This window comes from Dryobates pubescens, chromosome 16 (genome assembly GCF_014839835.1).
Source record: "Dryobates pubescens isolate bDryPub1 chromosome 16, bDryPub1.pri, whole genome shotgun sequence".
Taxonomy (NCBI): domain Eukaryota; kingdom Metazoa; phylum Chordata; class Aves; order Piciformes; family Picidae; genus Dryobates; species Dryobates pubescens.
In genome coordinates, this window is record NC_071627.1 from 12837020 (window position 1) to 12862931 (window position 25912).

General features: G+C 49.5%; 1 protein-coding gene across 1 annotated transcript; it reads left to right on the top strand.

Annotated features, from left to right (window-relative positions):
* The first annotated feature begins 12699 nt into the window (after positions 1-12699).
* NDFIP1 (Nedd4 family interacting protein 1) lies at positions 12700-25621 on the top strand. The gene is made up of 8 exons (XM_054168657.1): positions 12700-12717; positions 14203-14290; positions 15622-15752; positions 17179-17266; positions 17575-17699; positions 19961-20027; positions 20620-20725; positions 24446-25621. The coding sequence occupies exons 1-7, from the start codon at positions 12700-12702 to the stop codon at positions 20721-20723; spliced, it is 621 nt and encodes a 206-aa protein (XP_054024632.1). The 3' UTR covers positions 20724-20725; positions 24446-25621.
* The last annotated feature ends 291 nt before the right edge of the window (positions 25622-25912 follow it).

Here is a 25912-nt window from a genome sequence, read left to right on the forward strand (position 1 = left end):
GAATGGCGGAGCTGGCACGTTTTGGCACCATGAGATGTTGGTGATGGGTACACAGAGAAGCATAGCATTGTTTACTTTGGAAAAGACCTTTGAGATCATCAAGTCAACTCTGAACCTAGCATGGTTTATTAGGTTAACGTGGCTCAGGATTCATAGAATTACAGAATGGTTAAGGTTGAAGGGGACCTTAAAGATCATCTAGTTCCAACCCCCCAGCCATAGGCAAGGACACCTTCCACCAGCTCAGGTTGCTCAAGGCCTCATCTAACCTGGCCTTGAACACCTCCAGGGAAGGGGCATCCATGACCTCCCTGGGCAACCTGTTCCAGTGTCTCATTACCCTCGCTGTAAAGAATGTAAAGGATGTGGCTGGTTTATATGTGTTCTGGCCATGGTGGGTCCTCACTGAGGTATCTGTGTTTTTTCACCATGGGTTTGCATGTACTTTGATATCTTGGGTTTCCGTAACACCTTTTGTGGAGGCTTTGAGTCTGAAAAGTTTCTTGGTTTAAGGGTGCTGGAGCCCTGGAGCAGGCTGCCCAGAGAGGTTGTGGAGTCACCTTCTCTGGAGAGATCACAAACCCATCTGACTGTTGTGATCCTGGGCAGGCTGCTGTGGGTGCCCCTGCTTCAGCAGGGGGATTGGCCTGGATGATCTCCAGAGGTGCCTTTCAGTCCCACCATGCTGGGATTCTGGTTTTTGTAGTATCTAATATATTTAGTACCCCCAGTTTGTGGGCCCTTGAGCAAGCTGGTCCAGTACGAGGTGTCCTTGCCCGCGGCACGGGGATAGAACCAGATGATCTTAAGGTCTCTTCCAACTCAGTATAGTTTATAATTCTGTGATTCTGTGTTTTTCTCTGCTGCTCTTACAAACTCCCAGAGAATGTGCTGCCGGCCCGCAGCACCCACGCGTGCCCTGCTCCGCTTCTCGCTCCGCAGCCGGGCACACTCGGCTGTCTTTGGGGTGGCTCTGGGGTAGCCTTGCTCGCTCTAGGGTCACCAGTAAAGCCCTCCGGCGGCTCTCCTGCGCGGGCCGTGCCTCGCTGCCGGCAGGGCCGGGCCCCGCGGGGCGGGCGGGGCGGGAGGCGGGAGCGATCGAGTGTGACGGGCGGAGGGAGGGAGGGAGCGGAGCGGAGCCCGCAGCGGCGACGAGCGACTCGGTTGCCGTCGCCTCCGCAGCGCCCGTCGGGAGGCGGCCGGGCAGCGCTGCCGCCGAGCCCCCCGCCCCGGTCCCCGCCGTCCGTTTGCCCGAGCCCCATCGAACGCCATGGCGGCCGCGGCCGCCGAGCCCAGCAGCGGCCGCTACCAGCAGGTGAGGGAGGGGAGCGGCGGGTGCGCGAGCGCCGCGGCTCCGCAGGCCGCGCCGGGGACGACGGAGCTCGGGGGCCGGGTGGGGACCTGCCGCCGTGCACGGGGAGGCGGGCGGTGCCTCCGCCCCGGCCCCGGGCCGGCTGTCTCCCGGGGCGGCAGGCCTGGGCCTGGGTCGGGCCTGCGGGCGCGGAGGCCGCTGGCCCGCTGCGGGGGAAGGGGGAGAGCGGGGCGGTGACCGGGCCCGCGGCCTCGGAGGCAGTGCCCGGGGCGGAGGCCTCTGCTGCCCGAGCCGGGCTGGGGCCGCGGAGCCGTTCCTGGCCCTTGGGTGTGCCGCTGCCGGGGCCAGCTGGGCCTGGAGGGGCCGGAGCGACCTTGTGCGCGGGCAGGCTGTGCCGTCCCTGCCGGGCGTGTTCCTCTCCGGGCCCCTGCGGTGCTGCAGGCTCCGCCGTCTCGCTTCCAGCCGGCGGGTCAGCGAACTTGGCGTGGACCCTCCGGCGGAGCGAGCTTGTTCTGCCTCCTCTTGAGATTACCGTTACTTTTTATTTCATCCTCTGGCTCGGATCGACATCCCTGTAGGCCGGAGACTGTCCTTAAAAGAGCTGCCTCGTACGTTTGAGGCTGTTCTTCCTTCTCTGCCTCCTGAAGGAGAGGATGTTTGGGCAGGAATATTGGCATCACAGAAAGGGTTTGGGGTCAGTTGGGTCCCACTGTGTGACTTGGCTCGTCCTGATGTGTGTTTCTGACCTGCAGACGTGGTGACTTTGTTACTGAAATCAGGGAGAATTCCTCAAAAAGCCTCTTGCCTCTGCCTCACCCTGGTTCCAAACAATGTTTATTGATATGATGACAGGTACTTTACAGATACAAATAGATTTTTTTTTTAAAGGAATATATATATATAAAAACATCTCTGTCCTGCTTAACTGAGGTGCATAGAAGAAATCGCAGTTAAGGTTCTGCCTTGGTAGTGTTTTCAACATGGGTAGGTTCGGTGTCTTCAGAATATGAGGTGCACCTTGCTGTTGGTCTAGAGTGATAGTCTCCTCATGGCAGCTGGCAGTCTGTTCTTTACATGCTAAAAATATCAAAGTTAAATAAACCAGGCTTTTTTGTTGGTGGTGCTCTGTGCAAAGCAGATGTGTTCACTTATGAAAACAAATCTCTCTGTTGTCATTCTTGGAAGTGCTCGGTAGGGATAACCAGATCTCCTCACTAATCGCCTTTCCTGGCAGAGTCCTGCTGGTGATGTTGACCCCAGCAAACAGTTTCATAGATTCAGAGATTCGTAGAATGGTTTGGGATGGAAGGGACCTTTAAGATCATTTAGTTCCAACCCCCCTGCCATGATCTGGGACACCTTCCACTAGACCAGGTTGCTCGAGGCCCTGTCCAGCCTAGCCTTGAACATCTTCAGAGCAGGGGCATTCATGACCTCCCTGGACAGCCTTTTCCAGTGTCTCACCACCCTCGAAGTCTACCCTCCTCAACCTTCAATCTATTCCCTCTCATCCAAGCACTACAAGCCCTTGTGAAAAGTCTCTTTCCAGCTTTCTTCTAGCCCTTTCAGGTACTGGAAGGCTGGTCTAAGGTCTCCCCAGAGCCTTCTCTTCTCCAGGCTGAACAGGCTCAAATCTCTCAGCCTGTCTCTGCTGGGGGTGGTTCTCAAACTCCCTGATCATCTTCATGGCCTTCTCTGGACCCACTCCAGCAGTTCATCCTTTTCACCAGTGGCTTTTACAAAGGGATCCAGTTTCATGTCCCATCACCATGAGACTCTGGAGAGAGGTGACAGAACGTGCTGCAGGACACTCGCCTTGCTTTCCAGGCTCTGCACCTAACTGATAAGCACCATCCTGGTTTCCTTAAAAGAGAAGCTGCCTGAAGCTGTGGTGTGGCTGGGTCCTGCTAGCACATCTCCCAGACTCACAGCAGACGCCCTGCTTGCTGTAGAGCACAGCCCTGCCTGGTGCTGCACAGATGAGGGATTGGGCTGTGCCCCAAAGGATTTACACTGCTAAAGACAAACAGATAATGGAGGCCCAGTGAAACGACTGGTGTAACTGGAGCGCGGAATCGGAAACCCACATGTAAATATATTTCCTTTTGAGTAGCTGTTGAGAAATGTTTGGGTTTTGTTTTTCCCTCTGCCAGAACCCTGGGGTTCACAAAGTGTGTTGTTGCTGAACTGGTTCCTAGGGGTTGTTTAGCCTGGAGAAAAGGAGACTGAGGGGAGACCTCGGACTCCCTGAAAGGAGATTTGAGCCAGGTGGAGGTTGGACTCTTCTCCCAAGGAGCAAGCAGAAGGACTAGAGGAAATGGCCTCAAGTTGCCCAAGGGAGGTTTAGGTTGGACATGAGGAACAATTTCTTCCCCCAAAGGGATGTCAAGGCTTGGCCCAGGCTGTCCAGGACAGTGGTGGAGTCCCCATCCCTGGAGAGGTTTCAAAGCTGCGGAGATGCAGTGCTGTGGGACATGGTTTAGTGGTGACCTGGGTTAATGGTTGGACTTGATGACCTCAAAGGTCTTTTCCAACTAAAATGAGTCTGTGATTCTAGTGTTTGTGTTGCTCTAAACCCCCCTGCAAGCTGTGAGGCTAAAGATGCAGAGTTGGGATTTTGACAGAGAGGAGATGAGAGGATGGGAGAGGCTTTCTGGCTTTGAGTGTGCCTGTTTTTTTCCCATCCACTGAGACATCGTGTCAATGAGTGCACAATTAAGTAACAGCCCACGTGCCCACGAGGAAGGACTTGCAATGAATTGATAGCTAAGGGCTGGAGCTAAACACAGGATCCAACAAACAGAGGTAGCCTGTAGAAACTCACAAGCTCATTGAATCTTTAACTTACTGCCTTGTGAGGCAGTGGAGGAGAAGGGGAAACTTCAAAGCCTGCTAATGTATTTTTTTTCAGAGGGGTAATGTGGTAGTGGGGTTTGTCACATAACTGGGCTGTTCCTGCACAGCTAAAGGTGACACCATCCAAGCAAGCCAGAGGTGCATAAACCCTGCTCCAGGAAGGGTTATTGGTGTGTCAGCCTGTGTGTAGGAGCAGCACTGCTGTGCTGTGAATACTCCTGTGGTGTAAAATGTTTGTAGGATTCCCTGAGTGTATTTTGAGAAGAAAAGGTGGTCCACAAGGAAGCTGGGGAGGGACTTTTTACAAGGGCTTGTAGTGGTGGGGTGAGGGGGAATGGATTGAAGCTTCAGATGAGGAAGAAATTCTTTACAGTGAGGGTGGTGAGACACTGGAACTGGTTGCCCAGGGAAGTTGTGGGTGCCCCCTCCCTGGAGGTGTTCAAGGCCAGGCTGCATGATGCCTTGAGCAACCTCAGCTGCTGGAAGATGTCCCTGCCCATGACAGGGGGCTGGAACTAGATGTCCCTCAAGGTCCCTTCCAACCCAAACCATTCCATGAATGTATGAATTGTTACTGCAGATGAACCCAAACAACTGAAACTGATAACAGAACTTGAAACCTGTGTGCTTCTTCCCCAGTCCTGCTCCTCAGCCATGCTGCCCTGCAGGGGGGGGCACCCCAGCAGCCCCCTTCACAGCAGGCTCCCAGCCTGAGTCCCTTCCCTGGTATCTGCAGTGTTAAAGGGTGTTCAGCCGCAGATTTCTTCTCTAAAGCCAACTTTCTGGCCCTTGTGCTTTGTTCCAGCATTAGCTAATCTGATAAAAAATAGCCTGCGCTGACGCCTCGGGATGATGTGGCACTTTGGTCTGATACACTGAGGAAGTGCAGCTCCATGGAGAATAAAGCTGAAACTCCAGAGAAAGAATTTCAGCTTCTCCCAGACCCTTTTCTTTGGGAGCAGTGGCTGGAGCAACAAGCAGGAGCTGGGCAGGGGGACTGGGATCCACACGGTGTGACCAGGGTAGAACTTTGGTTTTGGTTCCTCCTCTGTGATGGGGCTGTACTTGTTGGAGATGGAAAGGGGAGATGTCAGAGGTGCTTCAGAGGGCTGGAGCACCTCTCCTATGAAGACAGGATGGGAAAGTTGGGTCTTTTGAGCCTGGAGAAGAGAAGGTTCCAGGGAGACCTTAGAGCTGCATTTCAATATTTGAAGGGGACCTACAGGAAGGCTGGGGAGGGACTGTTTAGAAGGGGCTGTGGTGATGGGATGAGGGGCAATGGTTTGAAACAGGAGCAGGGCAGATACAGGTTGGACATGAGGAGGAAGCTCTTCACAGTGAGGGGGGTGACACACTGGAATGGGTTGCCCAGAGATGTGATTGAGGCCCTGTCCCTGGAAGCATTCAAGGTCAGACTTGATGTGGCTCTTGGCAGCTTGATCTAGTTGATGTCCCTGCTGACTGCAGGGGGGATGGACAGGATGACCTTTGAGGGTCCCTTCCAACCTGATGCAATCTGTGAACGTCTGGGAGGAAGGAAGGCTGCAGCAAGCCCTGGTGACATCGTTCTGGGCAGTGCTGTTGTCATTTAGACCTGCCTTTGGGAAAGTTGCACTGGGATGCTGTTAGGATTAGGTGGCTTAAAGCCTTTTGAGCTAACCCCTGGGTTGTGAGTTCAGTGGCAGAACTGTCACTCAGAATAGAAACTAACCTCCATTCTGGAGCAAAAAAATAGCCAGGCTTTTAATAGATTTATTTACACTGTGTTAACTGAGGCATGCTTTTTACTTGAGGCATTTGCAAATCTGTGTGATGGAGATGAGTAATGTAAACCCACCTAGAAAATGGTGGGTGTGCTAAAGAATGGAGGCATATTCCTTTTGAAGTGCTATTTCTTCCTGTTCATTTGTTGAAGGCTCTACATGGATCATGAATCATTTCATAAGGGGAGGTGGCTATGGGAAGCATAAGAGAAAAATAGACTTTTCCATTTGTTTGGGTTTCTTTCAGTCAAACTCTGGAAATATGACACCAAGTTGTGTGGCCCACACTGGAGGGAAGGGATTCCATCCAGAGGGACTTGTACAGGCTGGAGAGGTGGGCCCATGCCAGCTTCATGAAGTTCAACAAGGGCAAGTGCAAGGTTCTACATGTGGGTCAGGGCAATCCCAAGCACAAATCCAGGCTGGGCAAGGAGTGGCACAAGAGTGGTCTCGAGGAGAAGAACTTGGGAGTGTCAGTTGATGATAAACTCACCATGAACCAGCAATAAGTCACTGGCATCCCAGAAGGCAGCTGTGTGCTGGGCTGCATCAAAAGCAGTGAGAGCAGCAGGACAGGGAGGGGTTTCTTCCCCTCTGCTCTGGTGAGACCACATCTGTAATGCTACATCCAGTTCTGGTACCCCCAACAGAAGAAGGACATGGAATTGTTGGAATTGGTCCAGAGGAGGCCACAAAGATGATCAGAGGACTGGAGAACCTCCTCTATGGGAACAGGCTGTGAATGTTGGGGCTGGTCAGCTTGGAGAAGAGAAGGCTCTGGGGACACCTTAGAGCAGCCTTCCAGTACCTGAATGGAGCTACAGGAGAGTAGCTTGTAGTGACAGGGGGAGTGGCAATGGCTTTGAGCTGGAAGAGGGGAGATTAAGAGTGGAGACTAGGAGGAAGTTCTTTAGAGAGAGGGTGGTGAGACACTGGAACAGGTTGCTCAGGGAGGTTGTGGATGCCCCCTCCCTGGAGGTGTCCAAAGCCAGGTTGGATGAGGCCTTGAGCAACCTGAGCTAGTGGGAAGTGTCCCTGTCCATGGCAGGGGGTTGGAACTGGATGATCTTGAAGGCTCTTTCCAACCTAAACCATTCTATGAATGTATTACTGAAGATAGAATGTGACTGCAGTTTAAATCCACGAAGGACCACAGAGTTTAATATCCAAGTGTAAAAGAGGGAGGCTGGTGGCAGTTGCCACCTTGTGCTTACCTTAAGCTTGTCTTTCTTTTTTTTTTTCACCTAAAATGGGCAGATGGAAACTAAAAGATGAGAATCTACCAAACCTTTTCATGTCAGCAGTTAGAATTAGTTGTGGCACTATTTGTTTCCTTGCTGAGGTGCTAGTAGAATGCAGATGTGCTTGCTAATGATCCAGGCAGCTGATAAGAATGGTAAGGAAATTTCCAGGGAAACTTTGAACAGCATTTTTTTTTTGGTCTGGAAATATCCCTGCTTTGTCTGCAGCTGCCCAGTGTCCAGCTCAGTCTTTGCCCAGGGTAATTCAAGTCTCACTGTGCTGTTCCGAAACATCCATTTCTCACCAGGCGAGTTTGCAAGGTTTCAGGGATTCTGTGTGAAAAAGCAATCCTAGAATGAATATAAATTCCATCTCTGAGGCTCAAAAGGCTTTGGGAAAGGCAGTGAAACAGTAGGAGTCTGGTATCATCTCGTAGCTTCTGTAACCAGAGAGCAGAGCCTTGCATGCAGGCTGTTAAATAAAATATAACCAGGGATATCAAGATTGTGCTGGAATCTTAGCTCGGCTTCTTTGGTGACTTCTCTTTCATCACTGAAATTCAGTGGGGCTCTGAAACCTCATCAGGAAAGCAGATGAAAGAGCCAGCCCCTCAGGCCTTTGGGTTGTTAAGTGGCTCAGAAGAGAAGTGGTACCTCTTTGTGTGGGCTTGGCTTTGCCTTTTGAAAGTCGTAATAGATGCGTAGGATGGTTTAGCTTGGAAGGGACCTTGAAGATCATGTACTTCAAGCCCCCTGCCATGGGCAGGGACACCTTCCACTAAACCAGGTTGCTCAACCAAGAAGCAGATGTTCTGTATGGGTGTGAATTCTGTTTCTTCATCATTGGGACTGAGAGGAGATACTCAGTGTCCAGGTGTAGCCATGTCTGTCTCCTGTAAAATAGCCCAGTTTGATTGATGGTACCACAATGGGATTTTTTTGTTTTTCATTGAAGATACTTTCTTTATTCACAGGAAAAAAAGAAAGTGATATTTAAAAATACTTCAAAGATCCAGAATTCTTTCTATGATGTCTTGGCATCCAGAAAAAAAATGTTCATCTTGTTCTGAATATTACAGTGAGGCTCTTTGATGAAAGTGTGTGAAGAGAAGGCTCTGGGGAGACCTAATAGCAACCTTCCAGTGCCTGAAGAGGCTGCAGAGAGACTGTTTACAAAGGCCTGCAGCGATAGGACAAGGGGCAATGGCTTGAAATAAGAGAAGAGGAGATGTAGATTGGATGTTAGGAACAAATTCTTTGCCAGGAGGGTGCTGGAACACTGCAACAGGTTGCCCAGGGAGCTAGGTGTGGCCCCATCCTTGCAGATATTCAAAGTCAGGCTGGACAAGGCTCTGAGCAACCTGGTCTAGTGCACTATGTCCCTGCTGACTGCAGGGGGGTGGACTAGAGGGCCTTTGGAGGTCCCTTCCAACCCAAACCATGCTATGATTCTATCCAAGATTAAAAGCTACTTCTGTATTAGACCCTGGAACACTCAAACCTAGGGATGGTCTGTAGGCACAGGTTGATACTGGCCTAAGTTGTTTACAGCCAAGCCAGACCAGGTAATTCCCAGTTTGAACAGAGGTGAGGGAATTAGCTCAGCCTGTTTCCCAGGACTGAGGTGTACTTATATGTTGTCAGGCCATTAACTGCTGTGAGTCAGTGAAGAATATCGTCCTTGTGAGCACAGGTGGTGTTTTGATGGGTATAAAATACATTTTGGGTTGTGTTTTTACCTTGGAAGCTGGAAGGCTTGGTGCAGATGAGCCCTTCTGGTGAATGCTCCTGCTGGTTCCTCAGCCTTGCCATCCTGCACTGGGGGTGCAGCTGGGTGCTCCCTGCATGGTCTGACTGGAAATCAACAAAGCATTTTGGGGCAGGGTTTTCAGTCCTTTATTACAGTGGAGGAGTAGCTCAGGTTGGTGGACACCTCAGGATGTTTCTCCCAAGAGCTGGCCAGGGCTCAGTTCCCCACTGTGTCAAAGAGAGGGGATTCTGCCACTCTGCTCTGCAGGTAGCCCTCTACCTGCAGTGCTGGGGCCAGCTCTGGAGTCCTCAGCACAGCAGAGACATGGACCTGTTGGAGCAGGGCCAGAGGAGGCCACAGCAGTGATGGGAGGCCTGCAAGCCCTGTGCTGTGAGGCCAGGCTGAGACAGTTGGGGTTGTTCAGGCAGCCTAGGGAAGAGAAGGCTCCAGGGAGACCTGGTGGCCTTTCAGTGCTTAAGGGGGCTTATCAGAAAGCTGGGAACAGACTTTTGAGCAGGGGGGCAGGGGGTGATGGTTTGAAACTATCAGAGATTTCAGACATGTTTGACACTGAGGGTGGTGAGACTCAGGCCCAGGTTGCTCAGAGAGGTGGAACTGCCCCATGCCTGGCACCGTTTCAGATCAGGTTGTCTGGGGCTCTGAGCAACCTGCTCCAGTTGCAGCTGTCCCTGCTGACTGCAGGGGGATTGGACTGGATGACCTTGAAAGGTCCCTTCCCAGGGTGACTACCGAGCCTGTCACCTTGGAGCAAGGCCACCCCATGCTGTGCCTGGGCACAGGTAGCTGGAGCAGAGATGGTGTTGGGGGCTGTCCCTCACTTCTGTTCAGTGAGCTGGAGGGAGAAAACAGTTATTTGCTCATCAGGGAGAGGGCTGGTGCATGTGGGTTGACTTGTCTGCTAGCTTATCATTATTCCTGCTGATTAATAAGCTGATATTAAGTTATAGAGACCTGGGCAAAAGGCAGGATTTGAAATCGGGGTCTCTTTAAAAGGAAGCTAAAATCAACAGTTATAATTCTTCCCTTCAGAGTTGGCAGCAACATTGATTTGCTTCCAGAAGGCCAGAGATAGGGAAGGAGAAATGCAAGGGGAGTTGTAATGGACATGAAGTGTAAGCTTTTTGTGGGCAGGCTGGAGAACTCTCAAATGTAGTGGTGATACATGGGTTTTATTTGTTTCTTTAAGCATTTGCCTTGCACAGGTTATGATTTCATCCTTCTAAATAAACAAATCAATCCTGTCACCTTTAGAAAAATACAGAGTGTGTCATGAGCCTAAACATCTGCCTTTGGGAGCCTCAAAGAAACCATAGAAACAGCAAAAATGGGATGTGCTGAGGGTTATCTTCATCCTAGAGTGCCTCTGGGGAGCTTCTGTGCAGCTCTGCCTTGCATGCCAGAACATCAAGAACTGAAACACACTCAACAGTGATGAGCCATGGCTGAGTTAATACCTGCTTGTGATGGTAAATTGCTTAGGTGAAGCTTGTAGAAGCCCTGATGTAGTGTGAAGAATATTTGCATGCAGCCTAAGGGTTTAGGGCAAAGGGAAATTAAAAAGATCCAAAACTGTGCCAAGTTAGGAAAATTTGGAAGAATGAACAACTGTCTTTGGTGGAAATGCTTCTTGCAAAGTGTACATGGAAGCACTTGAAAACAGTTTCTACCTTTTGAACTTCACCAGTGCCATGCTGTGTTTACATGAGGAGCTCACCATGAGCTGGCAGTGCACTCATGCAGCCCAGAAGGCAGCCATGTCCTGAGCTGCATGTAGAGTGTGGCCAGCAGAGCAAGAGAGGGGATTCCACCTCTTTGCTCTGCTCCTGTGAGACCCCACCTGGAGCACTGCATCCAGCTGTGGTGTCCCCGTCAGAAGAGGGACACAGAGCTATTGGAGTGAGTCCAGGGGAAAGCCACAAGCTCCTCTGCTGTGAGGATAGGCTGAGGGAGCTGAGGTTGTTCAGCCTAGAGAAGAGAAGACTTCAGGGGGACCATAGAGCTGCCTTCTCATACCTGAAGGAATCCAACAAGAAGGCTGGAGAGGGACTTCTCATAAAGGTGTCTAGCAGCAGGACAAGGGAAATGATTTTAAGCTGAGGGTGAGTAGGTTTGGACTGGATCTTAAGAAAAAGTTCTTCAGTAGGAGGCTGGTGAGACTCTGGAATAGATTGCCCAGAGTGGTTGTGGATGCCTCCTCCCTGGAAGTGTTCAGGGCCAGGTTGGATGAGGTCTTGGGCAGCCTGGTCTCCCACTGTAGAGAGGTTGGAGTAGACGATCTCTAAGGTACCTTCCAGCCTAAGCCATTCTGTGATTCTATGTGTCTCACACAGAAGAAAGTGGTAGAGGCAATGTCTTGCTCAGAGCCAAGCTGCTGAGGGTGTTTTTTAGCAAATCAATGCCCCTGGGTTTTACTTAGCTCTGCCAGGCAGCTTTTTGGTGACTAAAGCACACCAAACATTTGTTGTAATACTGTGTCACTGTCTTATTTCTCAGTGCTGCAGGTACAAGAGTCAGCATGATTTAAAAGCTCAAATCCATCAGTGACTCCAAGACAGAGCACCCCAAGGCCTCAGCAAAACAGACTGGAACTAAACACTCTTTTAATCAACTTCTAGAGGTTCTGAAGGCCCCTGGCAGAGCCCCAAGGTGGAATTGCCCAGAGTCCCAAGCAGTGCAGCCTCCGTGTGCGGTGTGTGCCTGGTGCTGTGCAGGGCAGGTGGAACAGAAGGGGAGAGCTCTGGCCCTGTGGGGCCTGGTGACTCACTCTTCCTGTCACATGAAGCCTTCCTGCTCTGCTAATAAGCACTTAGTTGAGTTTTAGCTGCCTGGGCTCATTACAAAGGCTGGAAGGCATTTGTGTACCTGTCCATTAGAAGAAAAATCTGTTTTCTGTGGCCGCACACCTTCCACAGCCTGCAGCTCAGCTTGGAAAAGGAGCTGCTTTTTGGGGCTTCTTACCTGAATTGCGATGCTTTGCAGCCAGCAGCAAGTTCAGCTTCTTTCTCCTACACAACAGTGTGGCAAGAATATTCATAGATTCACAGAATGGTTTGGGTTGGAAGGGACCTTCAAGATCATCCAGTTCCAGCCTCCTGGCACAGGCAGGGACACCTCCCACCAGCCCAGGTTGCTCAAGGCCCCATCCGTCCTGGCCTTGGACACCTCCAGGGAGGGGGCATCCACAACCTCCCTGGGCAACCTGTTCCAGTGTTTCACCATCCTCACTGTAAACAATCAGAAGACTTCAGAAGGTTGTGTATGTCTCTTTTTTTGTATAACCAGGAGAGTTTTAGTTCCTGCCACCCCCTCTCCAGGAGAGCAAGTAATGCTGTGAATGTCTTATCCAGAGAGTGCCTCCTGTATCAGAGCCTGACCTCCTTTGTTAACAGACCGGGTCCTGCATAGAATCAGAATCAATAAAGTTGGAAAAGACCTCAGAGATCATCAAGTCCAATAGGCTGAAGCAAGAAAGGGCTGAGGGATTGAATTGTCCTGGATACACTGAAAGTAACCCTGGTGGAGCATTTTCTGAGAATACACAGCATCCCAGCATGGTAGAGTTGGGAGGGACCTCTGGAGATCACCCAGCCCAACTCTGATGCTAAAGCAGGGGCACCCACAGCAGCTTGCCCAGGATCACAATGGCCTGGAGGGTTTGGAATGTCCAGAGAAGGAGACTCCACAACCTCTCTGGGCAGCCTGCTCCAGGGCTCCAGCACCGTCTCACCAAAGAAGTTTCTCCTTCCTGGGTAGAGAATGGAGGCTGCTATTGGAGTATGGAATCATAGAATTGCAGATTGGTCCGGCTTGGAAGGGACCTTGAAAGGTCATTTAGTCCAACTCCAGAGGAGTTGTGCAGGCTCCAGCTCTGTAAGTGTTCAAAGCCAGGCTGGACAGGGCCATGAGCAACCTGGGCTAGTGGAGGGTGTCCCTGCCCATTGCAGGGTGTTGGAACTAGATGACCTTTAAGGTCCTTTCCAACTCAAACTGTTCTGTGATTCTGTGGTTCCAAACCCAGGTTCTGCCTCTCTGTTCAGGCATGGAGTTCAGTCCCAAGGTGCTATTTTTTTGTTCTTTGAGATGAGTTGTGTTTCTGCATCAAAACTCAAGTTTTTGTTGATGATGAGAAATGGGAAGAAGAGAGCTGATTGGTAAATCCCTTTCTGGTGCATTCTGCTGGGAACACTTGTGGCCTGGTCTTGCCTGTCTGAGCAGAGCCTGTGTCCACGTAGCTGCTCCATGACAGGACCCTGTGGGTTGCAGAAGCTGGGTGGTTATTTATACAGAGCCTGTGGGAAGCACGGTGCACAAAATCAACTCCTCCTCAGTCACACAGTGTGAAAGGTTGAAGGGAAATGGCAAGATTCGGATTTATATGGATCCTTATGTAACATATCCATGAAAAAAGCCTTCCTTGGCAAAGCTGCAGGCAGCACTGGAGGCTTTTACAGGGTATCTCCTGCTATTTCCTCAACTAAACCAGATGCAGCTAAGCCATGTGAGCTGAGGAGGCTGAGGAAGTGCCAGGGCAGTGGAAAGATACTGGGAAGGTTTGTGCTGTGCCTTGCTGAAGTCCAGGTGTGTGAGAAGACCAGTACCTGGAAGAGGCCTGCAAGAAAGCCAGGGGAGGACTTTTTACAAGGCTTATAGTGACAGAATGAGGGTCAGTGGCTTTGAGCTGGAAGTGGGGAGATTTAGACTGGAGATTAGGAATAAATTCTTCACAGTGAGGGTGGTGAAACACTGGAACAGGTTGCCCAGGGAGGTTGTGGATGCCCCCTCCCTGGAGGTGTCCAAGGCCAGGATGGATGGGATCTTGAGCAGCCTGGTGTAGTGGGAGGTGACCCTGCCTGTGCCAGGAGGCTGGAACTGGATGATCTTGAAGGTCCCTTCCAACCCAACCCATTCCATGGACCTGAGATGGAACATTGATCATTTCCAGGCAGAGCTCTTTGGTGTAGAGCAGGGCAGCTGCTCATTTGCCCCATGGTGCTGGGGAGCATTCTCAAAATTGTAGAATTGTTTGGGTTGGAAGAGACTTCTAAGATCATCAAGCCCAACCATCGACCCAACACCACCACGGCCATTAAACCACAGCCCAAAGTGCCACGTCCACAAGTTCCTTGGACACCTCCAGGGACGGTGGCTCCACCACCTCCCTGGGCAACCAGTCTGCCACGGGCAATTAACGCTCCAGGGGTGATTTGGTAGAAGTTGAGGAGTCTTCTAACCTCTGTTGTTTGTGGTTGGTGTGTTCAGCTGCAGAATGAAGAGGAGCCGGGCGAGACCTCGCCGGTGGTGAACGATGCTCCTCCGCCTTACAGCAGCATCTCTGCCGACAGCACAGGTAAAAGGAGCTGGAGGGAGATAGCTTGGGGTGCTCCCTTGTTCTTCCTTACCTCCCTAAATCTCATTGATGGATGGCATAGCAGCATCCTTCCCACGGTTGCAGAGCATCAGGATTGATCCAGGGAGACCATGGTTACTTGTGGTTTAGAAGATGCATTTTGGCTGCCTTCATCTGATGTCATCCCCATCAAGTGGTGGTCAGGTTACATCCCAGAGTGTTCTTGGTAGATTGAAGACAGTTAAAGTGCTGTGAGTTCCCATCTCATTCTTTGGCACTTGGATGATGCTGTGCTCCTTCCCAACAGGATTTGTTACTTAAGAGGGATTAAAAACAATTCCCTCTTTCTGCAGGGTGCAGTTCATGAGGATTAACCTTCTGCTGAAGCATCACACCGGGGTGGCACCACTGGCAGTTAGTTTGTGTTCTGTCAGAGTATTCTGCCTTAGGGAAAGCTTCCTTTTTTCTTTTTTTCCTCTTCAGAGACTTCACAGTCAATCACAGAATGGTAGGGGTTGGATGGGACCTCTGGAGACCATCCAGTCCAACCTCCCTGCCAAGGCAGGATCACCTAGAGAAGATCAAGCAAGGACCAAGGCGGGGTTTGGTCACCAGTAGCCTACCAGAGCTTGCAATGATGGTTCTTTGACTCACTGAAAGCACTTGGGCTTGACAATCTGACCATTTCTGTGTGTGGGAGTCAGGAGGGGCACAGCGTGTGTCATGGGTTCAAAAATAAGCCCAGGCAGCTGTGGTAAAGCACTTCTTTGTGCCTTACTTTGTTAGATAAGATAGTCCCTTGGCTTTCACTTTCTGTTTTGGGATGACAAGAAGCTGGAGGGGTGGGGAGGGGACAGAAGGGACAAGCTGCAGCACTTTGGGGTGTTGGGATGTTTTGAGGTCATGTGGTCATGGAGGACCATGAAGTGAGCACCTCTCCTACGAGGACAGGCTGAGGGAGCTGGGGTTGTTCAGCCTGGAGAAGGCTCCAGTACCTGAAGGGGGCCTACAAGAAGGCTGCAAAGGGACTGTTTACAAAGGCCTGCCGTGATAGAACAAGAGGCAATGGTTTGAAATGAGAGAAAAGGAGATTTAGCTTGTATGTTAGGAACAAGTTCTTTACCACCAGGCTGCTGGAACACTGCAACAGGTTGCCCAGGGAGGTAGCTGAGGCCCCATCCCTGGAGATACTCAAGGTCAGGATGGACAGGGTTGCTGGCTGCTGTGGGGTTGAATTAGAGATCCCTTCCAACCCAACCCATTCTGTGATTCTATGGTGATGTTCAGGAGCTGCCAAGTTACCTTCTCTGCAACTTTTTTGTTTTTTCCAGCTTATTTTGACTACAAGGATGAGTCAGCATTTCCTAAGCCTCCATCTTACAACGTGGCCACAACGCTGCCGAGTTACGATGAGGCAGAGAGAACCAAGGCTGAGGCCACGATTCCCTTGGTTCCTGGAAGGGTGAGTTGACTCAGCTGCCCCCCTGTCCTTCACATTTCTTCTTAAAGTCTTGCCCATCAGTGCCATGACTTCTTTTTCTTTTTAACCTTTCTTATTTTTCAGCTGGGATGGAGATACTGCACACTCCCAAGAGTTCTGGGGCTAGTTTTTGTTCTGTACTTTTCCTCTGGACAGCTCTGGTGATGCCAGAGGCATCTCAGTAGTGCCAGTATATGCTGTGCAGATAAGTCTGGCAGGCTGACAGGGGCACTGCTCTGTGGCCATGTGCCCTGCCACTGCTGTTTGGGCTATTTTAAAAAGATTTGGGATTAATTCTTATGCCACCTCCCATACCTAACCTTGATACTCCTGCTGCTTACTCAGTTGACTTTGAGAGGTCACTGTAGCTGAGACAAGGATGATAAAATAATTCTGTCAGATTTATTTATTGTTGCCTTTTTTCCCCAACATCATCAGTCCCTTCCTCCAGCATTAGATACCCACTGTTCATTGTACTTCCTCATACAGGCCAAATTCCTTGCTAAATTTCGTTTTTCTGATGAGTAAGGGAATGCTTTACAGTGAAAAAAAAGAACATGCTGGCTCTTCACTGTTGTAGAAATATTTCATATTATCTACATAATGCTTCATGCTCTGCATCATCTCAGCATGAGAAGCTGCAATTTTTCCTGCTTACATTCACAACCTTACAGAATTTAGGATTTCACCTCTCTGTCCCGTGGAGAACTTGTCTTAAATGCCAGAATCCCAGCATGGTGGAATAGAAAGGGACCTCTGGAGATCATCTGGTCCAACCCCCCTGCTAAAGCAGGGGCACCGAAGCAGCTTGCCCAGGATTGCAATGGCCAGGTGGGGTTGGAATCTCTCCAGACAAGGAGACTCCACAACCTCTCTGGGCAGCCTGCTCCAGGGCTCCAGCACCCTCACACCAAAGAATTTTCTCCTCTTCAGATGGAACCTCCTGGGTTCCAGTTTGTGCCTGTTGCCCCTTGTCCTGTCCCTGGGTATCACTGAGAAGAGTCTGTCCCCATCCTGCTGCCCCCCACAGGTTCTCAATGCTCTTGCTGAGCATTGAGCAGATCCCATCTCAGGCTGCTCTTCTCCAGGCTCTCAGCCTTTCCTCCTCACGGAGATGCTCCAGGCCCTTCAGCAGCTTTGTAGCCTCCACTAGACTCTCTCCAGTACTTCCCTGTCTCTTGAACTGGGGAGTCCAGAACTGGACCTAGTACTGCAGCTCTGGCTTCACCAGGTCAGAGCAGAGAGGGACCTTACATTTCAATGTAAATGAAGCATTTTGATTCCCTCCATTGTACACTGTGTTTTTTTCTGAGGGCTGTTCAATTTGCTGGTCACATGCAGAGCTGGGATTTTGTGTGGACAGGCCTGATTTGAGTCCACCCAAGCCTTGTCTCCCTTTGGGTTTCAGGATGATGACTTTGTGACCCGGGATGACTTTGATGACACTGACCAGCTGAGGATAGGAAACGATGGCATCTTCATGCTGACTTTCTTCAGTAAGTACCTGCTGGAATGTGATTTTTTCCCAGGCATCAACTCCCCTAGAGCTGACACCACTTTCTAAACCCAACACCCTTCCCCAAGTTCTTTCTTCCCTATCCCCTGTTAGAAAGCTGGTTTGAATTCCCACCACCATAGCCTGCAGTAGTTGGAGCTCAATCCTTTCAAACTGTGAAGACTATCCCAGACCTAACTGGAATTTATTTTCTCACCTGTGAAAATAACCTGTGTGTAAGGGGGGTTTGCTTATTTTGCTATGGATATAAAGAGGACTTGAGCTGCTATTTTTCTCCTCCTTTCCCAGTGGCATTCCTCTTCAACTGGATTGGATTTTTCCTGTCTTTCTGTCTGACTACTTCAGCTGCAGGACGATATGGGGCCATCTCTGGCTTTGGTCTGTCTCTTATTAAGTGGATCCTTATTGTCAGGGTAAGTCATGTCATGCTAAAACTCAGATTCACAGATTGCATCAGGTTGGAAGGGACCTCCAAAGGTCATCTTGTTCAGCCCCCCTGCAGTCAACAGGGACACCACCTAGATCGGGCTGCCCAGCGCCATGTCTCCAGGGATGGGGCCTCCACCACATCCCAGGGCAACCTGTTCCAGTATCTCACCACCTGTGAAGGACTTCCTCCTGATGTCCAACTTAAATCTACCCTGCTGCAGTTTCAAACCTACCTAGACAATGATACTGGGATTTTCTTTCCTTAGCTTTTTATCTCACTTAGACTGAAGTTAGTTACCAGTTCAGCTTTTAGGAACACAATGGATATTGAGCCCCTTACTCTTGGGGGTACTGGTTGATAGTAGGCTGAACATGGGCCAGCAGTGTGCTCAGGTGGCCAAGAAGGCCAATGGCATCCTGGCCTGGATCAGGAACAGTGTGGCCAGCCTGAGCAGGGAGGTCGTTGTGTCCCTGTACTCAGCACTGGTTAGGCCACACCTTGAGTCCTGTGTCCAGTTCTGGGCCCCTCAGTTTAGGAAAGATGCTGACTTGCTGGAACGTGTCCAGAGAAGGGCAACGAAGCTGGGGAGGGGTTTGGAGCACAGCCCTGTGAGGGAACTGATGTGTTGTGTGTGTTGAACAGCAGCAATGATCAGATGTTTGTAAAACATTTAGCCAGATAAAGCCAGCTCAGAGGTGTCTCTCCCCAGTATGATGCTTCTCAGGTGCTCCTCTGAGAAATTCATTCTCTGATGAGAAGACAAGGATTTAAAAGAAGTAGGAAGTGTGAGGTTTGCTTTTTGCTGGAGGAAGAAGAGGTAGCCACTGCTTTGTGACAGGGATGGGAGAAGCCCACTGGTGCCCTCTGGTGCAACATCCCTGAGGCACACACGGGAGGGGATCAGCAGGAAGCACCAATTTCTGCTTTCTTTTATTGCCCTATAAACTCTGGGCATATCCAGGCAGTTCCCTTTCCACCAGATACCACTGCTGCCACAGGGAGGGGCAGGGGATGACTACTCAGAATGGGAGCCTCTGTGTACAGATAGGCCTCAGCTAGAGAGACCTGCAGAGGCAAGGAAGTCTGATGGAGTGTTTATAAAACTTGGGGAAACCTTTCTGGAACAAAAGAAAAGTACTTCTATAGATGTGTTGGTTCTGGAAGGAATGGGGGGAAAAAAAGTCAAACTTGTTTTCTTGAGGGACTGTGAGGAAATAGCAGACAAACTGGAGCCCATGAGAAGAAAGTGTCTGTGGAAATGGTGTGCAGCCATCCCAGGCCAAATCTTGAATGTCAAGCAAAAAAACATCTCATAAGCAGAAGTAAAGAGCTGCAGTGTTAGGGCTGTCACTTTGTACCTGATCTTTTCTGAGGGGGCTAGGAGCTGCCCTTTGTAAGTATTTGTAATGCCTGTAGGAAATGAAGGTTTTGAGGGTCTTCATCAATGGTCTTAAAATCTATTTGCTGGATTAAGAGCTGTGACAGAAACAGGTGAACTTATCTGTGGATTTGAGTTGAACTTTGGTAATAAATTGATCTTTAATTAGATTTTTAAACTTGGGTATAATGAAAATAAACAAACAAAAAATTAGTCTGTCTTTAGAATCATAGAATGGTTTGGGTTGGAAGGGACCTCCAAAGGCCATCTAGTCCAACACCCCTGTAGTCAGCAGGGACATCCTCCACTAGATCAGGTTGCTCACAACCTTACTGAGCCTGACCTTGAATATCTGCAGGGATGGGGCCTCAGCCATCTCTCTGGGGGTAGTTGAGGCACTGACACAGTGACCTTCAGTGCTCTGATAGTGCTGCAGCTTTTCATCCAATAGGCAGTGATTTTGCCCAGAAGAAAAATCTTGTCAGCAGGTTCCACAGATTTGGGATTTCAGAGCTGGAATTTGTTTTTCAGCAGTACTTTTGCTTGCTCTACTGTCCAGCCTTGCAAACCTGCTGCAGACCTGGTCTCCCCTTTCGAGAAACTGCACCTCTGGTTTATCAGCATCAAAAAATGTGAGGGAAAATTAGGAGTATTTGCCCAGTGGAGTCTTCGTGCTGCAATGATTGAAGAGTTTATGGCTGGGTGTTGGAGCTGTTCCATCATCCTTGAGTAGAGTTGATCTGGTGTGTGGAGAAAAGCCTTGCATGAAACTTGCTGCTGGAATTGGTGAGAATAGAGTTGAGTTTAGAAACTTCCATGTGTTCTAACTTGCATCTTTTTGGCTTGGTTCTTTATTTTTTTCACAGTTCTCCACCTATTTTCCTGGTTACTTTGATGGCCAGTATTGGCTTTGGTGGGTCTTCCTCGTACTAGGTGAGTGTCTGCTCGGGGTGGGGACAGCCAGAGCATGCTGAAAAACTGTCAAATGCAATCAGGGCCTTTGTGAGCATGGCTTTGTTGGCTGTTAAAATGTGTACATAGAGGTGTAAAGCTGAAAGGGAGCCCTCATAGTACTGCTCCTCTCACTGAATGCCTTCTAGTTTGTAAAGGCACACATTAACCCCATCCTTCTGGATGCTGCCACCAAGAAATGACAACAGAAGTAAAGAAGAGAGCAATGCTTGTCTTCATCATAAATTAGATCTGTTCTTACATCCTACATGCAAGGATGGATTTGCAATCCCTTTCCCCTTCCCCCATTCCCTTACTTTTCTCCTCCTTTCTTTCCCCCCTTATTCCTTCCTGTTTCCCCCGTTTTCCCCTTTCCTTTTTCCTCCCTTGGGAGTGACTGGATGTTATTTGGAGTCAAAAGTTCAGTGACTGCCATTGATACAAAGGAAATCTTGTATGTAATCAGCAGCCCACTGACTTAGGCCCCTCCATACTGGTAGCAGTGGGTTGCTCTGCTCCCTCTCCAGCTGAAGCAGCAGCCTCTGTATTAACTGCACCAATGTCTTTCTTCCAGGTTTTCTGCTGTTTCTCAGAGGATTTATTAATTATGCAAAGGTTAGGAAGATGCCAGATACTTTCTCCACTCTCCCCAGAACCAGAGTTCTCTTTATTTACTAAAGGTAAATGTTTTGCTTTCCTCAATGTGTTCCCGTTTGGTTTGAGCTCTGCTTTGTGACTCTTTGGGGCTGCACTTCTGTTGCTTGAAAGATTTGAGACACAGGGCATTAGGAAATCTGTTTCTTGCTGTCCCATACACAACTCCTGTGTCTAGAGAGTGGTGGGGAGCAGAGGAACACTTGATATTTCTGCCTGAGTTTTCCTTTCAGGAATTGTGTATTCATTAGATCCCATGGCTTGAACTGTAAGGATAAAATCCCTGCCCCTTGGTATTGCACTGATTTGGGAAGTGTGTCTCAGAAAAAGTTATCTGCCTGGAACAAGGTGTGTCCTAAAGATGACTAAAGGTCACACAGTGTTGTTTCAGGTTGTACCAGTGTCTGGCTTCTGTCCCAGACACACCAATTTGTCTGCATTTTACCTGCTGTTTGAATTTTCTGCCAAGTTCCTGAAGAAACTTAACTCCTGCACACCTTTGCTTTGTGAAAAGCCCTCAGTGCCTAGAGTCTTTTGCTTTAAGGCTGAACCTCAACATTGCTGCTGCCTTAATGGGACATTAAAGGACCCTTAAGTAGCTGAATCTTTCTAGCATCATTTCCTGCTTACAGCAGATAATGGCCTTGCCTTAACTGTCCCTCCCTGAGGGGAAGGAAATCCTGTAAGAGGTTGCTTCCCAGATGGTGAGTGCAGCCTGGTGCTCCCTTTAGAAACATCATCACAACACTGCATTTCCCCAGGACAGGCTTGAAGCAATCACAGCTGGGATAGGGACAGAAGGAAATCACACTACTCCTCCCACCCCACTAGGCTTGAAATTCACAGAATCACAGATTGTGTTGGTTTGGACGGGACCCTCGAGGTCATCTTGTCCAACCCCCCTGCACTCAGCAAGGAACACCTCCAACTCTTCAAGGCTGCCCAGGGCCACACCAAGTCTTGTCTTGAATGTCTCCAGGGATGGGGCCTCAACCACATTCCTGGGCAACCTCTTCCAGTGTCTCACCACCCTCAAAGGTCATCCTGTCCATCCCCCCTGCAGTCAGCAGGGACATCAACTAGATCAAGCTGCCAAGAGCCACATCAAGTCTGACCTTGAATGCTTCCAGGGACAGGGCCTCAATCACATCTCTGGGCAACCCATCCCAGTGTGTCACCCCCCTCACTGTGAAGAGCTTCCTCCTCATGTCCAACCTGTATCTGCCCTGCTCCTGTTTCAAACCATTGCCCCTTGTCCTATCACCATAGCCCCTTCTAAACAGTCCCTTCCCAGCCTTCCTGTAGGTGCCCTTCAGATACTGAAATGTAGCTCTAAGGTCTCTCTGGAGGCTTCTCTTCTCCAGGATGAACAGCCCCAAATCTTCCAGCCTGTCTCCATAGGGAAGGTGCTTGTGCTCTCTCGTCATCTTTGTGGCCTCCTCTGGAGCCACTCCAGCAGCTCCATGTTCTCCTTGTGTTGGGAGTCCCATATAGCTGGACACAGGTGAGGTCTCAGCAGAGCAGAGCAGCAGAATCAGCTCTCTCCATCTGCTGGCCACACTGCTTTTGATGCAGCCCAGGATGCCACTGGCCTTCTGGGCTGCAAGTGCCCATTGCTGGCTCATGTCCAGCTTCTCATCCACCAGCACCTCCAAGTCCTTTTGTTCAGGGCTGCTCTCGCTCTCATCATCCCCCACATTTGCAAACTGAGGCTTTGTTTTCCCAGTGCACTTTCCTTTCATTAGGAACAGCAAATTGAGTCAGGTTTCTGCTTCCTTTCCAGTCTGCAGTGAGAACATGCCACACAAAACAGGCATTGTGCAGCCTTCTCCAGCTCGAGTTTTCCACTGGTGATCAGGTGTAAAAATAGTTCAGTCCATTTATTGAAGTGTTTCACTTCTGTTTAACCAAGTTGTGGTTTATGGCCTCTTCCAGGATATGCAATATCCTCTCATATTCCTGCTGAGTCACCAGAGCCTTTATTTCCCCTGCTTGGATGGTCACGTAGCGTGAAGCCTCAGCTCCAGCAGCTGGAGTTTGCTCTCACTGAGCAATTTTCTTTACATTCTGCTTTACTCCAGCTCAGTTTTTTCCCTTAGAGCAGAAACTGGGTGGTTTCTTGTGGCACAGGGCTTTTCCTGTGTTTGGAATTTGAAATGGCAATGGCAGAGAGCGTGTTTGACTCCTTGCTTGAGAAGATGCAGAGGGGTTTCAATAGTTATTTATTTACTTATGGACCACTTTAGAGCTTCCAAAAGCACTCTCTCTTCTAGGTCTGTTGAGAATAATTGCTAAATATTGCACCTTCCAGACTGCACCTTCCAGATTGCAGCCTTGACTTTGCACCTTCCAGATTGCAGCCTTGACTTTGCACCTTCCAGATTGCAGCCTTGACTTTGCACCTTCCAGATTGCAGCCTTGACTTTGCACCTTCCAGATTGCAGCCTTGACTTTGCACCTTCCAGATTGCAGCCTTGACTTTGCACCTTCCAGATTGCAGCCTTGACTTTGCACCTTCCAGATTGCAGCCCTGACTTTGCACCTTCCAGATTGCAGCCTTGACTTTGCACCTTCCAGATTGCAGCCTTGACTTTGCACCTTCCAGATTGCAGCCTTGACTTTGCACCTTCCAGATTGCAGCCTTGACTTTGCACCTTCCAGATTGCAGCCTTGACTGTGCACCTTCCAGATTGCACCTTCAGTATTGCACCTTCCATATTGCACCTTCAGTATTGCACCTTCCAGATTGCAGCCTTGACAGTGCACCTTCCAGACTGCACCTTCAGTATTGCACCTTCCAGATTGCAGCCTTGACATTGCACCTTCCAGATTGCAGCCTTGACATTGCACCTTCCAGATTGCACCTTCAGTATTGCACCTTCCAGACTGCACCTTCAGTATTGCACCTTCCAGATTGCAGCCTTGACATTGCACCTTCCAGATTGCAGCCTTGACATTGCACCTTCCATATCACACCTTCAATATTAGTATTACAGTATTACAATTCCCCTGAAAAGAAATCCTGACTCCTGGGTAGGGAAGCCCAAGAAAATGTGGCTTTTTAGTGTGTTCCTGTTCTTAAGAGCAGGCCCAGGAGCTGAATGTTTTCCTTGCAGAGCGGGGATGATGGTTAGAGGGTGAGGAGGGGAGGAATAATTGGTGCATAGAGAAAAGAAGTGGTGCAGTGAATCTAATGGAAGGCTTGGTGTTTGCTGTTCAGTCTGTGTGTGAGGGATGTTGTCCCTTGGCAGAATCCATCAGCTGTACAAGTGTGAGTGGTTTGTGTTGGATTTAACTGGTTTAAATGGTTCTGGACAGCATGGCTGGAGCAGACAACTGGTGACAGCTGCTATCTCTGCCTCTCTCATACCAATGCACTGAATGGTAAGATCCAAAACTCAGAGCCAAACTGAGATCCAAAACTCAGTCTCAGATCTGAACTCAGGATGGATACAGCAACTAAAGTCTAGTCCAGCCTTGTTGTGGCAGTGTGAACCCAGTGTCATTTCCCACCCCAGTGTGCTTTTGTGCTGTTGTCTCCATTGTCTGCTCCCCCCTAAATAATTTTAACTCCTCAGAGCTGTAAAATCCCCAGAACTCCCTGAGTGCTTGCGAGGGTCAGGTCATTGTGTGCTGAGGTGCTTCAGGAGCTGTAGACATCCTGCTGTCTGTGTGAACAACATCCTTTTATTCTCCCAAATAACCATCTAACTATAGTTTCAATGTTCAATATCCTTCTCCAACAGCTGTTTTCTGGCAAATGTCTTCCTGCCTTAGCAAATTCTCCTTCAAGAAGCAAGAGGACACCTGCAGGAAGTGAATCAATCCTCTGGAGCAGAAGCAAAAATAATCAACCTGCTTTAAAACGAATAAAGAAATAAAAGTACTGTTAAAAAGAAAACAAAACCAAAACCAAGCCAGGAGAAGCATTTCTTTCTATTGGTTTCTAGGTGTAAAATTTTACTAATGACTGCAGACCTCTGTAATCATTGAATCACTTAGTGGCTGATGTGTGACAAAGCTGTTGCTGTGTGTCGATAGTTTCTGTAGTGGTTTGGTAGCCTGAGCCCTGTCCCTGGAGCCAGCAGGGGCCAGGCTTTGCTTTTATTTCCTCACCAGGGGCTCTGTGCAGTGCTGAGGGCCCAGGGGATGACCTCAGAAGCTGAAGTGATGCCGTTGCTGTGCTCACATCTTCCCACTCCTTCAGCCCGACAGCACCTCTGCTGGCTGTGGCCGAGAGGAGAGGCTGGCTCTGTGCAGAATCCTGAGGTGGCACTTGAGAGAGGATTCTTCTGAAGGTGGCACAAAGTATTCGGTTTTTAATAGTTATCTTCTCAGTGTTGTAGGATCCTTTTGTACTACCCACTTTTTTGGACTCTCTTGGGCTCTTCACAGCACACATTGGGCATGTAAAAACAAAAGATTCATCAAATGGGTTGGATTGGAAGGGACCTTAAAGATACCCAGTGTCAACCCCACTGCCATGGGCAGGGACACCTTCAGCTAGCCCAGGTTGCTCAAGGCCTCATCCACCCTGGCCTTGGACACCTCTGGGGAGGGAGCATCCACACCCTCCCAAGGCAACCTGTTGCAGTGTCTCACCACCCTCACTATAAAGAATTTCTTTCCATCACCTTGCAACTTTGTCTAAAGAATTCCCTTGCAGGAAAAGGCCTTTTTTCCCCTCTGCTTTTCTTTTCTTTTTTGTCTTTGGCTTGGGACTTTTGAGACAGCTCCTCCCATACCTGTACTTCTGGCTTTTCTAATTTGTGTTAGCAGAGACCATGCCATGTAATAAATGTAGATTTCCTGTGCACTTCTGTGCTTTCTGCCAAGTGGGAACTCGCTGCCGAGTTTTACTATGTCAAACCTGTAAATAGAGCAGAACCTGAATAAATGTCACTTATGTAGCAATTGCTGCCCCCAAGTGATGTTTGCTTTAGTTCTGATGCTTTACTGAACCTGGTAATTGATTGCAAGCACCAATTACCTGTGGGAATTTCATTGCTTTTCCATGGGTGTGACACAGAATGCCAGGTTGAAACGGACCCCAAGGATCATCTGGTCCAACCTGCCTAGGTAACAGGAGAGTTGAAATGCGCTGGCCCAGCACCCTGTCAAGCTCAGCCTTAAAACTCTCCAGTCTAGGGGAATCCACCACTTCCCTTGGGAGATGACTCCTGTGTCCAAATGTTCATGTGGGGAAACATTTT